Source organism: Lissotriton helveticus, chromosome 6 (genome assembly GCF_964261635.1).
Source record: "Lissotriton helveticus chromosome 6, aLisHel1.1, whole genome shotgun sequence".
NCBI lineage: Eukaryota > Metazoa > Chordata > Amphibia > Caudata > Salamandridae > Lissotriton > Lissotriton helveticus.
The window spans coordinates 1494718958-1494737544 of record NC_136067.1 but is presented as its reverse complement, the minus strand read 5'-3'; the positions used below and the strand labels follow the sequence as shown (position 1 = coordinate 1494737544).

Below are 18587 nucleotides of genomic sequence, written 5' to 3'. Positions count from 1 at the left end.
CCGATAGACTTAACATGGCACCTTTAACCTTTTGGTTAAAGACGTGGCTCAATAAGGAATTATCCCTTAACCACATGATCATGAACGATGTCATGTCTCTGGACTTCTCCAAAAGGGTGCCATGGTTGGCCTATCTGAAGAAGTCTTTTACAGAATTGGGTCGCCCGGAACTCTTCACATCCCCTTTGGGTATCAAGAAACAGGATGTGGATATAATTAAGAAGCAGTTGATGATCAGGGCAAGAGTGGGGCAGGAGGAAAGGGAACTGCAGAAGTCGGCAGTGAGAAAACATTATCTGTTAATAAATTCCAATGCACTTGCACCTTACCTTAGTTTTGTTAATAGGCCATTTCACAGGTTTCTCCTGACCAAGTTTAGATTCAACCCGATACATTTTTACTTGGGTTGCTTTAAAAAATGGGAAAAACCAGAGTTAGCCCCCCCTTGTACCTGTGATAACTTTTCTGTTCAAGATACCTTGCACTTTGTCATGTTTTGTGGTCTTTTTTTGGAGCCAAGAAAAAAACACCTGTTACCCATTTTAAAGGAGGCTGGTTTCTCCCAGGTGAGACCAGCCCTGCTCTATCTTCAATCACTGAGTAACATCCGTATTACATTTTGCATGGCACATTTTTTGGTGGCGGCAGCTAGAATTAAACCACGCAAAACTGTACTGTAATGAGTTTCTTTTTATACATTTTTAAATACTGAATTATTTTTTTATATAGCCCAAACAAATGAACTTTATCACGTGTACTTGATTAGTATGAAATTGTACAATAGATTTTTATTTGTATAAAAATGTTTTCATCTCTTTGTATGATTTTTAACTAAATCGAATAAAGATTTCTTGACTCACTGACTGAGTAGTCTTCAAGCAGTTCCAATCACTTTACCCATGATGCAATCGATTCCTAAGGAGTGGTCCTGATGCAAATCGGATCTGTACAGTGTAGACAATCACCCAGGAGGGTATCAAGGAGTTGGGATCTTACTGGGATCAGTTGAGAATCCAGGTCTAGAGTCTCTTTCTGAATTCTGGGAGAGACGATGTTCAGAGGTGCAAGAGAAGGTAATTCTGGGACTTGGCGGCTAAGTAGGAGAAGGAACGTCCGCCACGGTTGCTTCAGCAGATGCGAGGAGTGTGGGCGAGAGAGGCCGAGCCCGGGTGTCCGGAGGATTGGTGGAAGTTCAGCTGGTGGTTGATGTTCTGGTCCTTGGTCGTGGAAGGCCTTGTAGGCGTGTCAGCACCTTGAAATGATTTTCTGGATAGGGAGCCATTGGAGGTTCCTGAGGTGGGGGTGATGTGAGTCTGGGCACGTACTGGATGAGTCTGGCAGCCGAGTTCTGTATCGTCTGGACTGGAGTTTCTTTTGGAATTGGGTGTTGCGTCCTGCTTGGGAGTGCTTTGCTGTAGTACAGCAGGCTGGTGACTATGGCTTGTGTGACTGCTTTACTGGTGTTGACAGGAAGCCATCTGAAGATCTTTCCGAGGATGTGCAGTGTGTGGAAGCAGGCAGAGGCAACTACGTTGATCTTGAGTTTCATGGCGAGTTTGCTGTCCAGGATGATGCCAAGGTTGCGGGCGAGGTCTGTGAGTGTGGGTCCGAGCTTTGTGGGTCCGAGCTTTGAGGGGCCACCAGGTGTTGTTCCACGGCAAGGTGCTGTTCCCAAAAATCAGCACCTCCATCTTGTCCATGTTGAGCTTCAGGTAGTTTGTCTTCATTCAGTTGGCAACGCTAGTCATGCATTTGTCAAAGTTAATTCAAGAGGTGGAGGAGTCTTCTGAAAGCGAGAGGATGAGCTGGGTGTCATTTGCGTAGGATATGATGTTGAGGTCATGGGCTCGGATGATATTGGCCAGGGGCGTCATGTACGTGTTGAACAGGGTTGCACCGAGGAATGACCCTTGAGGGATGCCGCAGATGATGCTCTTGGACTCAGAAGTTGAGGGTGGTAGGCAGATTCTCTAAGTTCGTCCTGTGAGGAAGGAAGTGCTCCATTTAAGGGGGTCTCCCTAGATCCCCATGTGGTGGAGTCCCTTAATGAGGGTGTGGTGAGAATACGGTATCTAACGCTGCTGAATGGTCCAGAAGGATGAAGGCCGCTGTCTCTCCCCAGTCGAGGGGAGTCCTGATTTTGTGTGTGTTGGTGCAGTCCTGGTGTCTCATCTTGTAGCCGCTGGGTGTCCAATGGCAATATCAGGGGTGGAGGAAGGGTTGAGCCAGGTCTCTGTGATGAATATAACATCAGGGTGAGGGTGGTGATGGTGTCCCAGATTTCAGTGTCATGTTTGCAGCGTTTTCGGGTGTTGGGCAGGAGGCAGTGGAGTAGTTCTGGTTTCCATGGGCGGTCCTGAGATGCAGGTGGAGAGACAGTGGTGGCATGTGAAAGATCCTACCGTTGAACAAGGAGATAAGAGGCAGCAGTTGTTGCAGATTCTACGGTCCAGGACTTGGAGTTCTGGGGATGAGCATAAATGGGTGGCCAGAGGGCAGGGTTCCTGGCACTGGGCGTGGTCCAAACGCGGACGGACTCAGACTGACCTGCCTTTGGCGTACCAGCGGTGCGTGTCCCCTGTGCAGCCTCTCTGCGGCCTCCATTAAGTAGGTCCGGTCCTGGGAAGGGTGGTGGGGCGCTGGGTGGAGGCAAGAAAAAGAGCAAAAGGTGGAGAAGGAGTGGGCGGGAAAGGTGTGAGTGGCTCCTAAACCGCACGGTTCAAAACGAAAACGCAACAGTAGGAGAGCAAAAAGGCAAGTTGAACTAAGGTTAGTAACACGAAAAAAGATACCGGCAGTGCAATCTTTAAATTAGCATAAGGCAAACACAGCAAGACACAGGCAAGAGCAGTTACTGTGGCGGAGTCAGGGATAGCTGCTCCAAGGGGAGCAGATCTGGCATGCAAGGGATGAAGGCGCTGAAGATGCTCTCAGGAAGCTGTGGATGTGACGGGGCGGCAGGGTCTTCCAGCTGGTTCACCTCAGTTCACAATGGTGTGCAGAGCTCCTGGTTGCAGGTCGACGTCCGACAAGGTCCTCTGAAGACTGGCTGGAGTTCAATGCTCACTGGACTACCAGTCAGACAATGTCGCTTTCACAGGCCAATCCTTCCTGGGGCAATAACTTGTCTTTTGAGGGTCCAAACAGCTCTCCAAAGGCACCCCGCTCAGCAAACTCTGGTGCCACTCTGTCCATCAGATCTTGGTCCCTGTTTCTGCATGGCAGCGATTGTAGTTACATGAAGACGTTGAGCTACCAACTTCCCCAGCAGGCTTCTTCAGCTATTGTGTCCCTATTCTACGAGCATGAGGTTAGCAAGCTGGCCCTTGGAGTCTACTGGCTTTGCTAAGCTTTGAAGACCGCTTTCCCTTGAGCAGGACTTGGCAGGTACAGTTCCTTCCCTTGCTAGCCACCAGGTGCAGTCTTCTTCCGCGATGTCTCTCTTTGCTGGTCCCTCGCTGCAGTAGGGTAGTCCTTCGGTCCTTCTTCCAGTCGGTTGAGATCTGAAATTTGGGTATTAGGAGTGCCTCATTTATGTTCGCAAAATGCCCCTGGGCAGGATGCATTTGGTAGCCAATGGGCTAGCAGGTTCCCTTCCAACTGGTGACCGCTTCCTCTTGAGTGAGGCATCTGGCTATCCCAGGATGCACCATTCTGCCCACTCCCAAGATGAGGAGACCCCTCTTTCACTGTTCAGACCTCACTAGCCCTCCCATGGAGTGTGGCTACCTCAGAACTACACGCCCCTGGGGAAACTGGTTTGGCAGCTGGTTTCTCCTCTCTGTTCCCTATGCCAGCTTATCATCCTAAACAATGGGCCAGCCCTCCTCCCTAGTTTGACACATCTGAACTTCAAAGGCAGCTTTTCCTTTGAAACCTGCCTTTTGGAGCGAACACCTAAGCTGCTACCTGCAAGAGGGAGGTAAAGCCTCCCTAGCTTGCAATCCATCACTGTTCTCTTTCCTGAGAGTTGTTAGCACGTCTCTCAAGGAGGGCAGAAAGCTGTCTCTTGGAATAGGCTCCAAGTGCGCCCGGAAAGGCGCAGGAGTTATAAAGGCAACAAAGTGTCAGCTTTGTAAAAGCTGCACACCAAAACAAGTTACATTAATTTCGACTTGAAATAGAAGTTAGGCTTAATGTAACGAGTTATTTGATAACTTGGAGTGCCCATTTTGTTCGCACCATTCAGGAATTAGCACAGCTCAGGAGTCGATGTGTAATCCCGTACTCGCCAATTGGACAACCAAGTCTCTCACAGTAAAAATTGTGATTTCTCATGTTTACTGTCAAAACATGTAAAATATATATTCTGCCTGTGCCATATGTCGCACCCTACCCAAGGACTTAGTAGGCAGGACAAAAGGGTGACTTACACATGTATTGGGGAAGTAGTGGCTTTCCCATTACTGTCAAGGGCAAAGTCAGGCAAGCTATGCATAATTGCTTTGCCAGTCTGTAGTGGCACACTGATGGCCTAGTTTTACTTGGGGACCACCAAGGTGGTAAAACCTGTGCTGCAAGCCCTGAGGTACCCCTATAACTTAATATGCCCTGGGTATCATGGCACCATATACTAGGGGCTTATAGGCAAGTTAACCATTTCCAATTGGGTATAGCAAATTGGATATGCACTTTAGGGTCAGGGCACTGGCACTGACTGAGGCCTGGTTAGAAGGCCTCGGTGCACTCCCAAAGTCAAAGAATCAGCAGCATCAGTCAAAAAAACTGGGGTTGACCATACAAAAAGAGGCATTTCCTTACAGGGAACATCGTGACTTTTGCAGGTTGATAGTGAACCTCAGAAATAACTGGAGGTTGGCAGGAAGTGGTTGACGAGTGTCTGAGGTGAGCATGCCTTCAACAGCTAGTCATCTGGGTAAGGCAAGACCTCCCTGATCTCCGGAGATTTGCAGCCACCATTGCCATCACTTTTGTGAACACCTGAGGGGCATTGGTGAGACCAAAGTGGAGCACAGCAAACTGAAAATGCTCCTGTCCCACCACGAATCGCATGCATCGCTGATGCGATATATAGAAGAAGGCGTCCTGCAGGTCAAACGGCACTCCACCTATTCTCCAGGTTCAACTGCAGATAAGGCCTGAGCCTTCCAAATCAGGCTTCTGTAGGGGCTTCACTAAATGGTATGAGGGGCTCAGTAGGTGTCTTCCCAGGCTGAAGAACATTCATAAGTACCCTGGTCTCAATCTTCACGATGGGGAGCTAGAGGTCAAGGACTTAGGCCACCCTACAGATAAGGATGTTGTAAAGAAGCAAACTCCTCAGTGGCGAACCTGCCGGTGGTAGCTCAGGTGGCGAACCTTTGGGCCTTGTGGGGCCCGCAGGTGCACAAGAAGGAGTCGCCAAAGATCTGAAGAATAGGATCATAGCCTCTCGGAACTCTTTAATCAGCTTAGGAGTGGTAGACCGCCTCGGAAACTGTTCTGGAAAAAGTTGCTGGATTGGATCCTAAGTTGAACAACTTTAGGAGCGAGATCGAGATGTACTGTACTGCCTCATGCCTTCTCACTGGAGTGTGAGTGGTGCTAAGTGGCAAAGTCAAGTGTTTTTTTTCCAACTTACATTAGGATTTGGATTAAGATGAAGAGCCACCTCTGGACCAACTCCGATGACATTTGGATCATGAACTGAACCTAACTTTCGACATGGACCAGTCGCTTCGTAGAATATTCCACTGCTTTGCGATGTAGAGTTTCACCCTGTGGTGTTGGTTGACCTTTGGATTCATTGGGCTGAACTCAGGCACCGCAGGCAAATTTGGTGAAGATCTGTCACAGACATTTGTGTGAGACGGTACTTTAAGCACTTAAAATCTGTCACTTTGGGAGTGGCTACAGCCTTTCCACACTGTAAAAAAAATTGGGATTGAGGAAAATGTCTCAACGAGAAAAGAGGTAGCTCCGAATCTGTGCTTCATGGCATGAAAAAATGTAAGTCACTGCAGTTAGTGGTGCTTACATAGGCTGATATATGCCATTTCGGCAGCGGAATGGAGTCAGAGTAGAGCAGCACGGTGCCACCTACCATCGCGCAGAGGTGCTGCTATAAAGTTACTGGATCCAGTCTGACAACTGGGGAATATTTAAAAGAAGAGGAATCTGCGGCTAGAAGTCTCTATCAATAGGAGGGGTATGGGATACCTTGTATCTACAATCTGAAGGACACATTCGCCTGATGTTATTGAGATCATGGGTGAAGAGAGGAAGATACCAATCCACCTATAGGTGGCACACGCTCTTTCAAGGAGAGGTAAAGCAGCTTTCCAGATGAGTAAGGGGAAGAGGTTCTTATGGGATCCAGAAACAAATTTAAAGGAAACTGAAGCGGTCTTATGCACCCTGCAGTGTGAGGCACAGCTTCAGAGAGCTGATCAATTCATGGGCACATGCCCCTAGCAAGGAATCTTGATCATTGAGGGATAGGCAACCACACCCATCAACACTACTTATATGGAAGCATGAAGAGAGGCGGTCTACCACCAGCAGTGGAAGAAGCGCTTGAGGCTTGAAGGTCTGCTTCAAAATAAGTGGGTTGAAACTGAGGGGTAACTGAGGAAACCTCACTTTGTTTGGAAATGTGCTAGAAGAAGTGGTAAAACTGAAGGGGCACTGACTGGCATTTCAAAACTGGATGATTTTATAGATGGGCCAGATGGAAGGCTTTTGAACAGTGAATATATTCATGTTCAGCATGCTTCCAGCTGTAAAGGTTTTAAGGGTGATGATATACAAGACCATCAACCCTGGACATGAGGGTACAGGTGAAAAAATGTATAGGAAACTGTTCATCACTTATGTAGCACTACTGTGTGCAATACTTTTAGCATACTGATACAGAGTGTGTTGACTTTTTGGGGGAGTTTGAAAAGGAGGCACTTCCTCACCCCAGCGAGGTGGCAATGCAATCTAATTTGAGGTTTATACAACTCAAGATTTTACACACAGTTTAGCATCAAAGGTCCAAACTGTTCCATGTGGGCCTGGTCTGGTCACCAAAATGTATTATATGCGCACACGAAGCAGGCTTATTCTTTCCTAAGACTTGAGGGTGCGAGTCGAAGCATTTTGAATTCAGTCCCATGCTAACCTGATTGCTGCTTTAAAATTGGATTTTGGTATGCATATTCCTATTCAGGAGATGTGGGGTGAGGGTGACAATTTAACAAGACATAAGGAAATGTTCTGTAAGTTGTGTTTAATATTAGCAAGAAGGGACATTTCTAAAAACTGGGTAACTCATCAACCTCTGATATTAATGAATTGTACTGGTTTGAGGTTTAAATGTCAAAGATGTGCCTACAAATGAAAAAAGATACAGGGATTGGAAGGAGAAGCCATTATATTTAATGTTCATAGGAGTCTGGTGGATATTCCAGACCAGGCTGGGGTGCCATTTGCAGTTGTTTTTATCAGAGAGTTCTCCAAACATCTTGGAACAAGGTTAGACATATGTTGACAAAGGGGAGACTGTTTAAGAACAATTTATGTTGACCTTTTCTTTACTGTACCCATCGAGTTACTTGCAAGCAAAATACTGAACGGTGAAATAAGTTTGTTTGATCAATGTTTTTTATTTAGAAACAATATTATGTTACAAAAACATGACAACATAAAAACACAAAACCAAAACACTAACAATTAACAAAACATAATTAACGTGACACCAACAAGAGCCCAGCAATCCATCATACAGAAGCCAGTGTGTGTTTGTATGTGTATTTTACATATTATTCGACATCTGCTGTTGCATTTTCCTGAACAACATATTCTTCCCTGAAATTAGTAAACAAATACCCCTTTCATAATGTAAAAAATATTTAGTAACTTTTTCCAAACTTACTAAAGTGGTCCGGTGAGCCAAGTGTTGAAAAAACACATGTCAAAAACTGGAGGCGCACTTGTACCTCAGCACTGTGACTGTACCTGCATATGTAAAATAAATATTGTCCATTAGTATTTTTAAGTAAGAGCGAGTAAGGAACATTAAATCATGTCTCATTATTAATGACTACCATACATCTCTATCAAATATGATAAGTGGTTTGCCCACTAGTACTGATGTTGACTGGACGTGCACTGGGTCCCTGCTAAACAGGCACCACTGCTCTTTCCCTAAAAACTGCAACATGTTCAATTGTATCCCAATTTGCAAGGACTTTAGCACCCCTGTACGCGCCTGGTAAATGGTACCCAGACAATGGGTACTAAAGAGGGTCCCTATGGGCTGCCACAGGTATTACGCCACTCAAAGGGACCCCAACAAAATCTGCATGCAGACGGCCATTGCAGGATGCGTAAAATGGTGCAAGACATCCAACTATCACAACATTTCCCTCATTGACTGGTTCTTTTTAATAACTTCTTTGACTTTAATGGCTCGCTATATAAGCAGATCAAAGGTACATCAATGAGAGCTTCTTGTGCCCCAAGTGTGGCTAATGCTTTTATGGGTGAGTGGGAACTCAAGAATATTTTTAATGAAGCTGCCCCCTTTTTTGATAGTGTTTTCATGGAAGCGCTTTATCGATGATATATTTTTTATTTGGAGGGGTGAACTAGCTGATTTGCAGGAATTCATCCTTTGGCTTAATGCCAGTAATGTGAATCTAAAATTTACAGCCAATTGGAGTACTAGTAAAGTAGAATTTTTAGAAATCATCATTGATGGCACTAATGGTAACTTACAAGTAAGTTTTTATAGAAAACCCACTGCGAAAAACACCATATCACAATTTGGAAGCTACCATCCCAATTGCCAGAAAGATTCAATCCCTTTTGGGGAATTCCTTCGTATTAGGCGCAACTGCACAGATATGAAATCTTTTCATATACATGGCGATGCCCTAAAAGAGAGACTTATTCTGCGAGGATACCCGCACCGGCTGGTGCGTCATGCCTATAAACGGACTAAATACTATGACAGGGAAGCACTGCTAAAGGGAACCACACATAAAGCTCGAGACCAAATTACTTGTGTGATCAATCATTCCAAATTAAACTATAAAATAAAGAATGTGATCAATAAAAACTGGAGGATTTTAAACACTGATGATAATGACTTCCAGTTATCTCGCCCTCTAGTGGCCTACAGGAGAAACCGGAACCTCAGGGACCTGCTGGTTCATACTCGTGACATACCTAAAGTAGATATTCAAAGATCTATCACTGGCTTACCCAGTATCCGGGGTAATCACAGATGTGGCTCCTGTCATGCATGTGATTCTGCCCTAGTTACATATCATCTAAGCCATAATGATGTGGAAATCGATCGTAGATGCCTCACTAATTGCAGAAGCAATAACATCATATACGTTCTATTCGGCCCCTGAAAATTTGCATATGTGGGCGAAACAGGGCGGGAATTTCGGCTGCGCTTTAGTGAGCATAAGTCCGCAATTAGGACGAATAAAATTACTGCCCCATTAGTCCAACATTTTGTACAGTTTAATCATACAGATAAGGACCTTAAATGGTGCATTATAGAGAAGGTACAACATAGGATGGGACAACCTATGGAGATCACGCGTAAAAAACGCAAAACCTTCTGGATATTTCAATTTGATAGCGTACGTACAGGTTTAAATGAAGATATAGGATGGTACGTTACCAAAAGGTAGCATCCCGAATTTATAACTATACGGAGCATATGTGTAGCTCACATATAGGACTTCTAGCTACTTTTATTCGTCTTTCCTTGTTTCACAGACCTATAACACACTATATTTGATGTGTGATATTGCCATGGCGGTTTGTCATACCGACACTGTACTGTGCCATATTCTTTGACAGAGAGGAAAAAATCTTTCAGTTGACACATGTCTTCCTTTTGTTGTAGAAAAAATTCTTTGTTCTCTTTTTTCTCTCTCTCTTGTGATTGTTTTTCGATTTATTCCTCTGGGAGGTGTGTATTTTTATATGTTGTAAATAAAATATAATAACCCGGATCACGTTTTTCACACTTTTCGTGACCGGGTTCATTTTACAGTTGGGTGTTGTAAGGTAGTCCGTTTTTTATTTTTCGTCACTTTGGTTCGAGTTTTACTTTTAGTCGGGCCTTTATGTCCTTGGTCTTTTCATCTAAACCACGATTAGTGATACTGCGAGACTTTAGCCAACTACTTCCGTATTTATCATGGAAGGCACTGATAGGAGGCTATAGCATAGTCCGGCATTTATTCTTACCCCCTTCCGGGTCTGTGTGTCGTCAGTAGTCCGTTTTTTATGCTGACTAGGTCAGATCGCGGGGAACACCTTAATCCCGCCCAGCGTTACCGCGATAACTGAACCAGGAACTATTTAAATCCCATCAGGGTGCCTGTAGTTTCTTGCGGCATTATATCCGACATCAGGGGAATCATATGGTCATTCATTTATGAATAGGAGGAAGGTAAGCATTGTGGCGATGTTCTATTAATATCCCTTTGTTTTAGTCTAATTCTACTAGATATCGCCGTTTTAGTACTTTTTACGTTTCGTATGTACAGCTCTCTTTCCAAAGCGTAGCTGTTACACGGAGCAACTTTGAGGCAAATGTTGTGACTATTGTTTAAAGCAGGCCCCATTTTCCATCTGTAACGTGACGATTACAGCGCTGCCACTCTGTTTTGAGAGTGCCCTGTTGATTGGCATATCTCGCGAGTATAGGTGGGAGTCTTGATAACCCGTTCAGCCCGATCGAAGTTTCCTTGCCGCGCACGCCTGAGCCCTTCCTTGAGCAATTTTTATATGGTCTTGGTAATACTTGCCTTTAAATAATTTTTGTCAAGGGGTTATCAACTGGTTCACTAAGGATAATAGGTATGTTTTTGCGATATCGGGTTAGGGATCAGGATTACCTTAATTGGACTCCCATATCTCCTTACAGGGATCTCCATCTCATTGTTCCTTACCTTAGAACTGACTTATTTCCCTGGACGAAAGGAGGGAGACCACTATTGAAATATGTGAACTTTCTGTACAATAAGGTTAGTATATTGCCAAGAGGGTGCTGTATTCGTGGCTTAGTAAGACCCACTAATCCTTATTGGGATGTCTTCTCTACGTTATTTTAGCCTCGTCCCCCATGCCATTTTTAGCAATCTGGGAGAAACCGACTGATTTATTCAAATACCCAGCTATATTTTCTTCATCCTACTTTGGGTAAGATAAGAACTTTAGACATAGCGTCACTCCTTCGAGTTTGAGCTTGTCGATAGCTTTGTCAACATGTATGTTTCTTATATCTTAGATTACTGAATAGATCCTTAAGTGGACACTGAAAGGACTTTCATCGCGACCTGTATTGTTTGACTGAGTATTGCCTTATGAAACGTATTCTGAATTTTAGGTATTATGTGTACTTGCTTTACAATTGGTGTTGGTGATGGTCTTTGAAGCATTGTCCATATGGATAGAGAGTATTGGACATCTCTTGACGGTCTCTCTGGTGAACAGGTTTCTAATGTAATTTATTATTATTATTGTTGAGTCTGGACATGTGATTTGGCCATTCAGTATAACACATGTCCTATCAGTATGTTTATACAGAGATGTGTATGAATGAGCTCACTATTGCTATGTTTGTGTCTAACCCAGGTCAAACAAATGAGAAAAAAAATTGTGCTGATAGAGAAATTGTTAAAAGGAATGTTGATATACCAGTGTTGTAAATTTTAATGTTATTATATTTATAGGTCCCCTGATATTTGTTGTATCTGAAGTGGTCCTGAGGAAGGTGGTGTCCACTACATGCATCCCACCGAAACGCGCGTCGACCCAGTGCCGATTCTCGAATTTTTCTTTCTGTTTGAGACCCGAGTTGTTGATAGAGGCTAAAGGACAGGATGGAATTGTCTCTCCTATCATTGACAGATATTGTATGTTAGTAGTTGAATGTTTTTGTATGAGTGGATTTGTTTTTTAGTATGCAATCAGGAGGACTTTAATTAGTATTGTTGTGCATTTACTCATTTTTAGTATTTTTCTGCAATAATCATAGTTATAAAAGAAATGTGCTAAGGATTATATGCATTTATGATTAAATCTGTTTTGTAACATATAAAAAATGAATCCATAAAATAAAAAAAGTATTTTTTATAATAAAAAAAAAAGATGGCATGTTAAAAAATTAAAAACCGGAGATAATTATTTCTTGTCACTGGTATATCTTTAAAATAACAGTTGTTGGTCAATGAGGGAAATGTTGTGATATTTATATGTTTTGTTTTCCCCTCTTTTCCCTGTCCTAAAAGTATCATAGGGGAGGTCCCGTTACTTCTGCTGTTGCAAAACATCCTAAAAACATGACTTTGCACACTCCTTGTGTGGAATGCCCAAGTACACTGCATGCGTAATATGCGAGTCACCACTACAGCAGGCCTCAGAGCCCTAAGTCAGGGTGCATTATATTACATGTGAGACTACATCTGAACGAGCAGATGTGCACCTGTGACGTCTAGTTCCATTACTAAGACATTGCAAGTGATCAGAAAGTCATGGTAAAGGTATGTAATGGGCACTGGTCATCACAAATGACACAGCCAGATAATGGCTTCATTGAAAATAATGGTGTTTAGTATCTAACTCCTCATCTCAATAAATATATACTGATAGCAATATTGGATTTATGGTGACATACACCCAGAGAGCACCTTTGAGGTACACCCTGTAAATCTACTCATCCTCTATTGTGTTGGCTGACTAGTAAGGACTAACCTGCCACCACAGACACGTTTCTGACCCCCTGTAGGTGAGAACCACGCTCTCAATGGCCAGCAACAATGTGTGCTCTGGCAGAAGGTGTTCAACCTCCTCCAGCAGGATGGCTAGTTATTTAGCATTTCAAGGCCAGAAGCTTCAAAGCCTCTGCCAACTTTGATATGCGACCCTGACTTCCCCAAGACCTGGCGAATGTCATCCCCTGCCCTGGGGCCCATTTAGTACCTGAGCAGGCAGGAAATTAGCCAGTCAGATGGTGTCTCACACTTGCACGCTGTGCACACCACTAAGGTAGGCCACTAGAAGTGAACAGTCAAAGAAGGGTTTCACCATCTTGGTTTTGGTGAAATGAGGAACTCTGGGTCAGGATTATACCTAATCCTCGCTAGAAAGTGGTCATAAAGGGGGTGTTGACAGGACTGGGGTAGGTAGCCCATTGGCTCCTACCCTACACTCCCCTAAATTCGATATTTAGGGGTCCCCTCAACACCAGACCAACAGGTTCATCTACCTGGGAACAGAAGAAGGAGAAAGAAGAGCTGATATTGCAAGAACGGAGGACCTGCTCCGAAATTGACACTAAACCCTGCCAGAAGCTGAACATCCTCCTCAAACCCTTGGAGGGCTGTCCAGTGCTTCAACAACCACTTAGTATTTCCCTTGGGGTGAAGTAGCCACACCTCCGCATCTGCAGGCACAGACTGCATGTGTCCAGTGTAGGAGAGTAGGGTCTGCAATCCTATGATCACCCAGATTTTTGCTTTTTGCTTCACTGGTTTACGACTTTCCCTGGCTGTGGGCCTGCTAATCAGACCCCCAGCCTAGTTGTTCTCTCTACTCCAAATTGTACCCAGGTACGGAATTGGCACTGGGCCCTCTCCAAGTCCCTGTACCCAGGGCTGAGGTGCACCCAGAAGTCTCCCAGGGGCTGCCGCATGTATTATGCCACCCCTGGGTTAACTAACTAAATCAGACACAACTGGCTGCTTGACAGCTGGGGCAAGGTGGTGTAATCACCCTTTGCTTTAGATATAGTATTCCTATATCTAAACCTACAATGGACACCTATATTCCTATCAGTCACTCCTATGGCAGGCCTTAACAATGCTGAAGGCAGAGTGCATGGGATAAGGTGAAATGGTGCTCTGGCATGAGCTGAGCCCGTTTGCAGCTTGCGGAACCAAGTCCTAATAGCTGTTCCATGATAACGCATACCATATACTCTTAAGTGCATTATAATCCTCGCGGTTATATGCCAACTCTGGTATCGCTTTATCAAAACATGTCGAGTAAGGTGTCATACGAATTGGAATACTAACCCCTCGCCAATTCTGGCGACGGGGTTAGCATTCCACCCTTCTAGAGGGACACAACATGTAAGTAACCTGTAACCCCGGTTAAAGTCAGACATAGCCTCAGTTCCACAAGATGGATGCTGCCACCGAGACACAAGTCTGCCCTCCTGCTGCTGGGAGTCCTCCCAGCACAGGAGGCAAGGACAAAGGGTTTCCTGCCAGGGGCGGTGCCAGCACCGTCCCAGACAGGATTTTGTGTATCCTAGGTAGGCAGGGCTTTAGAGGAAGGTGACTGCAAGTGGCACCCCGGTGCTCACTGTGCATAGGCCGGCTTGAACCAGTTCCAGGGGCACTCCAGCCCCTGATCTGGGGAAAGCCCGCCAAAGGAGAGGGGTGTAACCACCCCCCTCCTAGTCCCACCCATAGGGCAGGACTTAGTCGCGTGCCAGCCCCCTTTTGCAGGATAAAGGTAGGAGCAGGCCCCCTTCCAAATTAGATCAATCTTTGAATCCTGAACCGACTTTCTACGAGAGGACCTCAAGACTCTTCTCAAGATTTCTCCCTTGTGACTAAGGAGTAGTCACCCTGCAGCAGCAGGCACCAACCAAGCATCGCGGTCTGCTGTAAGTCTCTCCTCCGGATCAAGACTGCCCAGCACGATGAGAACCGGCTTCCCTGGCACCTCTGACCTCAACCTGCATCATCAGCCCAGCTGTGATCCGTGGGTGTGACGAGACCTCGAGGGACCGGCCATCTTTGAAGACTGCACGACGCTTGTCCAGCACGACCACCGAGTGACCCTCGACTGAGTGCTTTGGGGTAAGAGAAGCCCCGACCCTGAGCAGCTCCAGCACCGAAGTTCAGCGCCCCTGCATCCACGAGATCTGCGTGGGGCCCTTCTGCTCTTTGCTGCCCACCGCGTTGTCGAGGTCACTTGCCCGTTGGCTAGTGGCCCTTTTTACGACGCTCCACAACGACAAATACTGCTGGTCTGGTTGCTCCAGACTAGCCCTTGCTCCCCTCCAACAGAGGAGCACCCTGGACCCTCCTGGTCCACTCCAGACGCCATTTTAGGTCCACCGCGTGGACCTTGCATTTGCCAAGACTGTTGCCCCAATCCTGGGTCCAGCGACGTCAGAAGCAGATACCTTCGTGGGACAGCTCGCACCTCCATCCTGGTCGCCGACAACGCCTCCTGGTCCGAGAGACTGCAGAGCCCAGCAGCGCCCACTCACCTGGTCGAGGTGACTTCGTCCGGTGCCATCCTGGTGCCCACCTAAATCACTGGCTAGTGATTCAGAACTTGGTCCCCTCTGCTTACAGGTCTTCTTCTTCCCTGATCCAGGCTTGGATCACCACGAACTTCTTCACTGGCCGCCTGCCAGCAACTTCTTTTTTCAGGCTCCTGGTTCTTCAACGAGGGTTTCCGACGCAACTTGAACCCTATGCAGCCGCAGCCCCTGGGCTAGGTAAACTGAGTACTCCGGTGCTCCAGCATAGTCCAACACCCTAAGTGTTCGGATCCACTCTTGTTTTCGACCCACCTAGTCGGGTTCGCCCGAGAACAGTAACTTTGTGATTGCTAGTATCCATAGACTTGTTCCCGCATTACGCGTGAGAGTTTCCACTCTGCACACGGCGTCCCTAGGCCTCCTGCTTCTAATCCAAGGGTTCAGCATTGTAGGCCTAGCGTTTCTACAGTCTAGAAAAGTATTACTTACCTGCTAGCAACTTCGCATTCCACTTCTTGTGTATATGGTTTTTCGTGCCCCTCGGGCATTTGTGTAAATTGTGCGACTTAAAGTATTTTCTTAAGAGTTTTGTTATGTGCTTAGCTCCCTGACTCATAAAGAGTTCAGGGTAGTCCTGTTATAAATAAATATCTGTTTATTTTCATAACAACTTGTGTGGTGTCCTTTCACTTGGTGTTCAAGGGGTAATGTGATGGTAAAACAGCTGGCTTAACACGCCCTCTAGAGTCTTAGCCTTAGACTGCTCGTATCCATGCTACTAGGATAGCTGGTCTATAAGGTTGACTTACAACCAATCATCAATAAGGGTTGTTTGGACTGATACAAAGTGCTCACTAGAATAGTGAACATTATATATCAGGCCAACTTCTCACATCCAGTACTTTGTTTTGCTGGTCATCCGGCCCACTGAGGGAGCATATCGCCAGAAAGAGGTCACAGTGGTTCCAAGAGGTCAGCCCTCTCTCTCAAGTGAGTTTTGATGCTAGACCCTCTAGAAGGCCCCTTGCACCAAGGCCATGAGTACCGGAACATAAGCAACAACCAAGGCTTGTTGAGTGTCTAGTCCTGGCACCAACCCCGCCAAAATCGACTTGCCCCCTGAGGGACGCAAGGATAAACGAGGGTCACACAGAGAGTGTCCCTGCTGTTTGTTTTTTTCCCTCTGCCGGTCAAGACCGAGAACCATGAGAGACTCTACTTCAAGTGACGAGCTGGCCAAACACCTCTGCACAGAGCCCCATCACCAGGTTCACGAGCACCAAATGAGTCCCCTTGCTCCAGAGCCCCTCACAAGCCGAGCCCCCTTTGAGTTCTACCGACTTGTCATCACATGCAGCCTTTTTGATACAGGTAATTTAGACCAAACCGTGTAGCGCTCGAGGCTACCATCGCAACCAGCACTCTGACATACCACAGCAGGTAAACCAGAACTGTTGATGATTCTTTGGATCTTGGTCCCCAAGCACCACAAGTCATAAAGGGCACCTTCTACAACCGCTTGAAGCATATTGTATACAGTATATGTCTTTCCTCACACAGAATAATAATACTGAGTTCGAGGCTTGTTGTATTTCTATCTAGGACCCATTCCTAATTTATGCCCTTGTATGGCTATAATAAATAATATCCTTATAAAGGCATAAGAATCATATCCATATTTAGTCGTAGCCCATGCAGTCCAAATTAAGCAAGGCTACTTCCCCAGACTCCTAGAGAGTACAACGCGTTCTTTAAACAAAGCAAACCTCCAGCAACCTGGGAAATCCCCACGCTTCTGTTTTGATTTGTCCTAGAACTCCTGTGAGCACTGAAAGAACAGCCAGTTCTTAGTGACATCTTTATTGACGTCTTATGTCCAACCTTACGTCAAACCCGGCACCTTTCAGGTATAAATATACCAACGTTGCCTTAAGCAAACACACGGTGGTTTGGAGCAGAGCGGCTATCTACTTGCCCGAGAGCCCAGCTGATGCGAGAGCCCACGGACGCCACCCCTCCCCTTTGACGCACTGAGAGAGACGCTTTCTTTTTCTCCAGCCGAGAAAATCCAGCTCCGGTGTTTTCAGCCGCCCTTGCGGGTTGCTGGGATATCAAGTCCTGAGAGAGAGATACCAGACCTCCTGCTTTCTATTACCCAGGTACAGAGCTGACTAAACCCTTAAAGAGAATTCTTGACTCCGATTCTTGGCAAAACCAACTTAACTTAAACTGCTACTTACTTACTCCTTCCCACGTATTAGGCTTAGGTCAGGTACACCGGGATAGGCGTAGATTAGAAGCAACAGTTGAGTACATTAGTCAATGTATTTATGTATGTATATATTTTATCTATTTTAAAGTATCAAATGGCTAAGAAACCATATCAATGCTTTTACAGTATTATTTCATAATACTCCTTTTACTGTATGCACTTTACTTCATGTCAAGTATTGCAATTGTGGCAATTCATTTCTCTTGCATGAGAAAGTAGACCGCTCAATAAATAACACCTTTTATTGAAAACGCCCGTTTCTCTATTTCTCTGCACTCTGGTGAAACTAAGTATGCACGATTGACTGAGTGAAATAGCTGTCTATTGTTTTCACACGACTCTAGAGATACACTCTTATTCTGAGGGAGCAAAGTTGTCATGTTATTTGGTTGTCAGAAGCTAATCCCTTCTTGTCTATCCAGGGAAGTTAAACTCCTCCTTGTTTATTCGAGAAAGGTTCTAGTGACCTCTGACCTAGCTGGCAAAACTAATTAAGTCTAATATAGTCAGTAGAGACCTAGTCGACCTCAGTCCTACGTCTACACTGCTGTTTATATTATTCCAATGCGCAGAGCCTATTGGGAATATAGGAACTACACTACAGGCTCATACCTCAAAAACCATTATGTGACTATTTTACTGCTTTTTAACTCCGATACAACTTACCGATATCTATGATCATGGTGACTAAAAATCAGTGGTATTTTTTTTAGTTGGCCTCAAATTTGTTTTGGAGTGCGTGTGTGTCATTTATTATTCAGCAAATGCTTTACACTCCCTTCTGATAAGCCTAAGCTGCTCGACCACACTACCACAAATACAGTACTTGGAATAATCAAAGTAAGCCAATAAGGATTGTCTGGACTTTTGTGCATGGTGGGCCCAGCTTCCTAAACTCAATCCCCCGATTCCAGGTCCGGACTGGAACCGCAAACCAGCCCTGGCTGTTCGATCGGAACGGCTGGGGGGATGGGGTAAAGTGGCGGAAAACACTGCTGTTGTGCTGCGTATTTGTTATAGAGGGCCGATTTTGCAGCACTGCTGCAAAACTGACCCCCAGTAACAAAAACGGCC

General features: G+C 45.4%; 1 protein-coding gene across 2 annotated transcripts in view; it reads right to left on the bottom strand.

Moving 5' to 3' along the window:
- Nucleotides 1-18587, bottom strand: part of USP34 (ubiquitin specific peptidase 34) — a 2681755-nt gene that overhangs the window by 2192823 nt on the left and 470345 nt on the right. For both annotated transcript variants that reach the window (XM_078649291.1, XM_078649292.1), the window contains exon 20: nucleotides 7859-7941. In XM_078649291.1, coding sequence (XP_078505417.1) covers nucleotides 7859-7941 — 83 coding nt within the window. The remainder of the gene's footprint in view (nucleotides 1-7858; nucleotides 7942-18587) is intronic.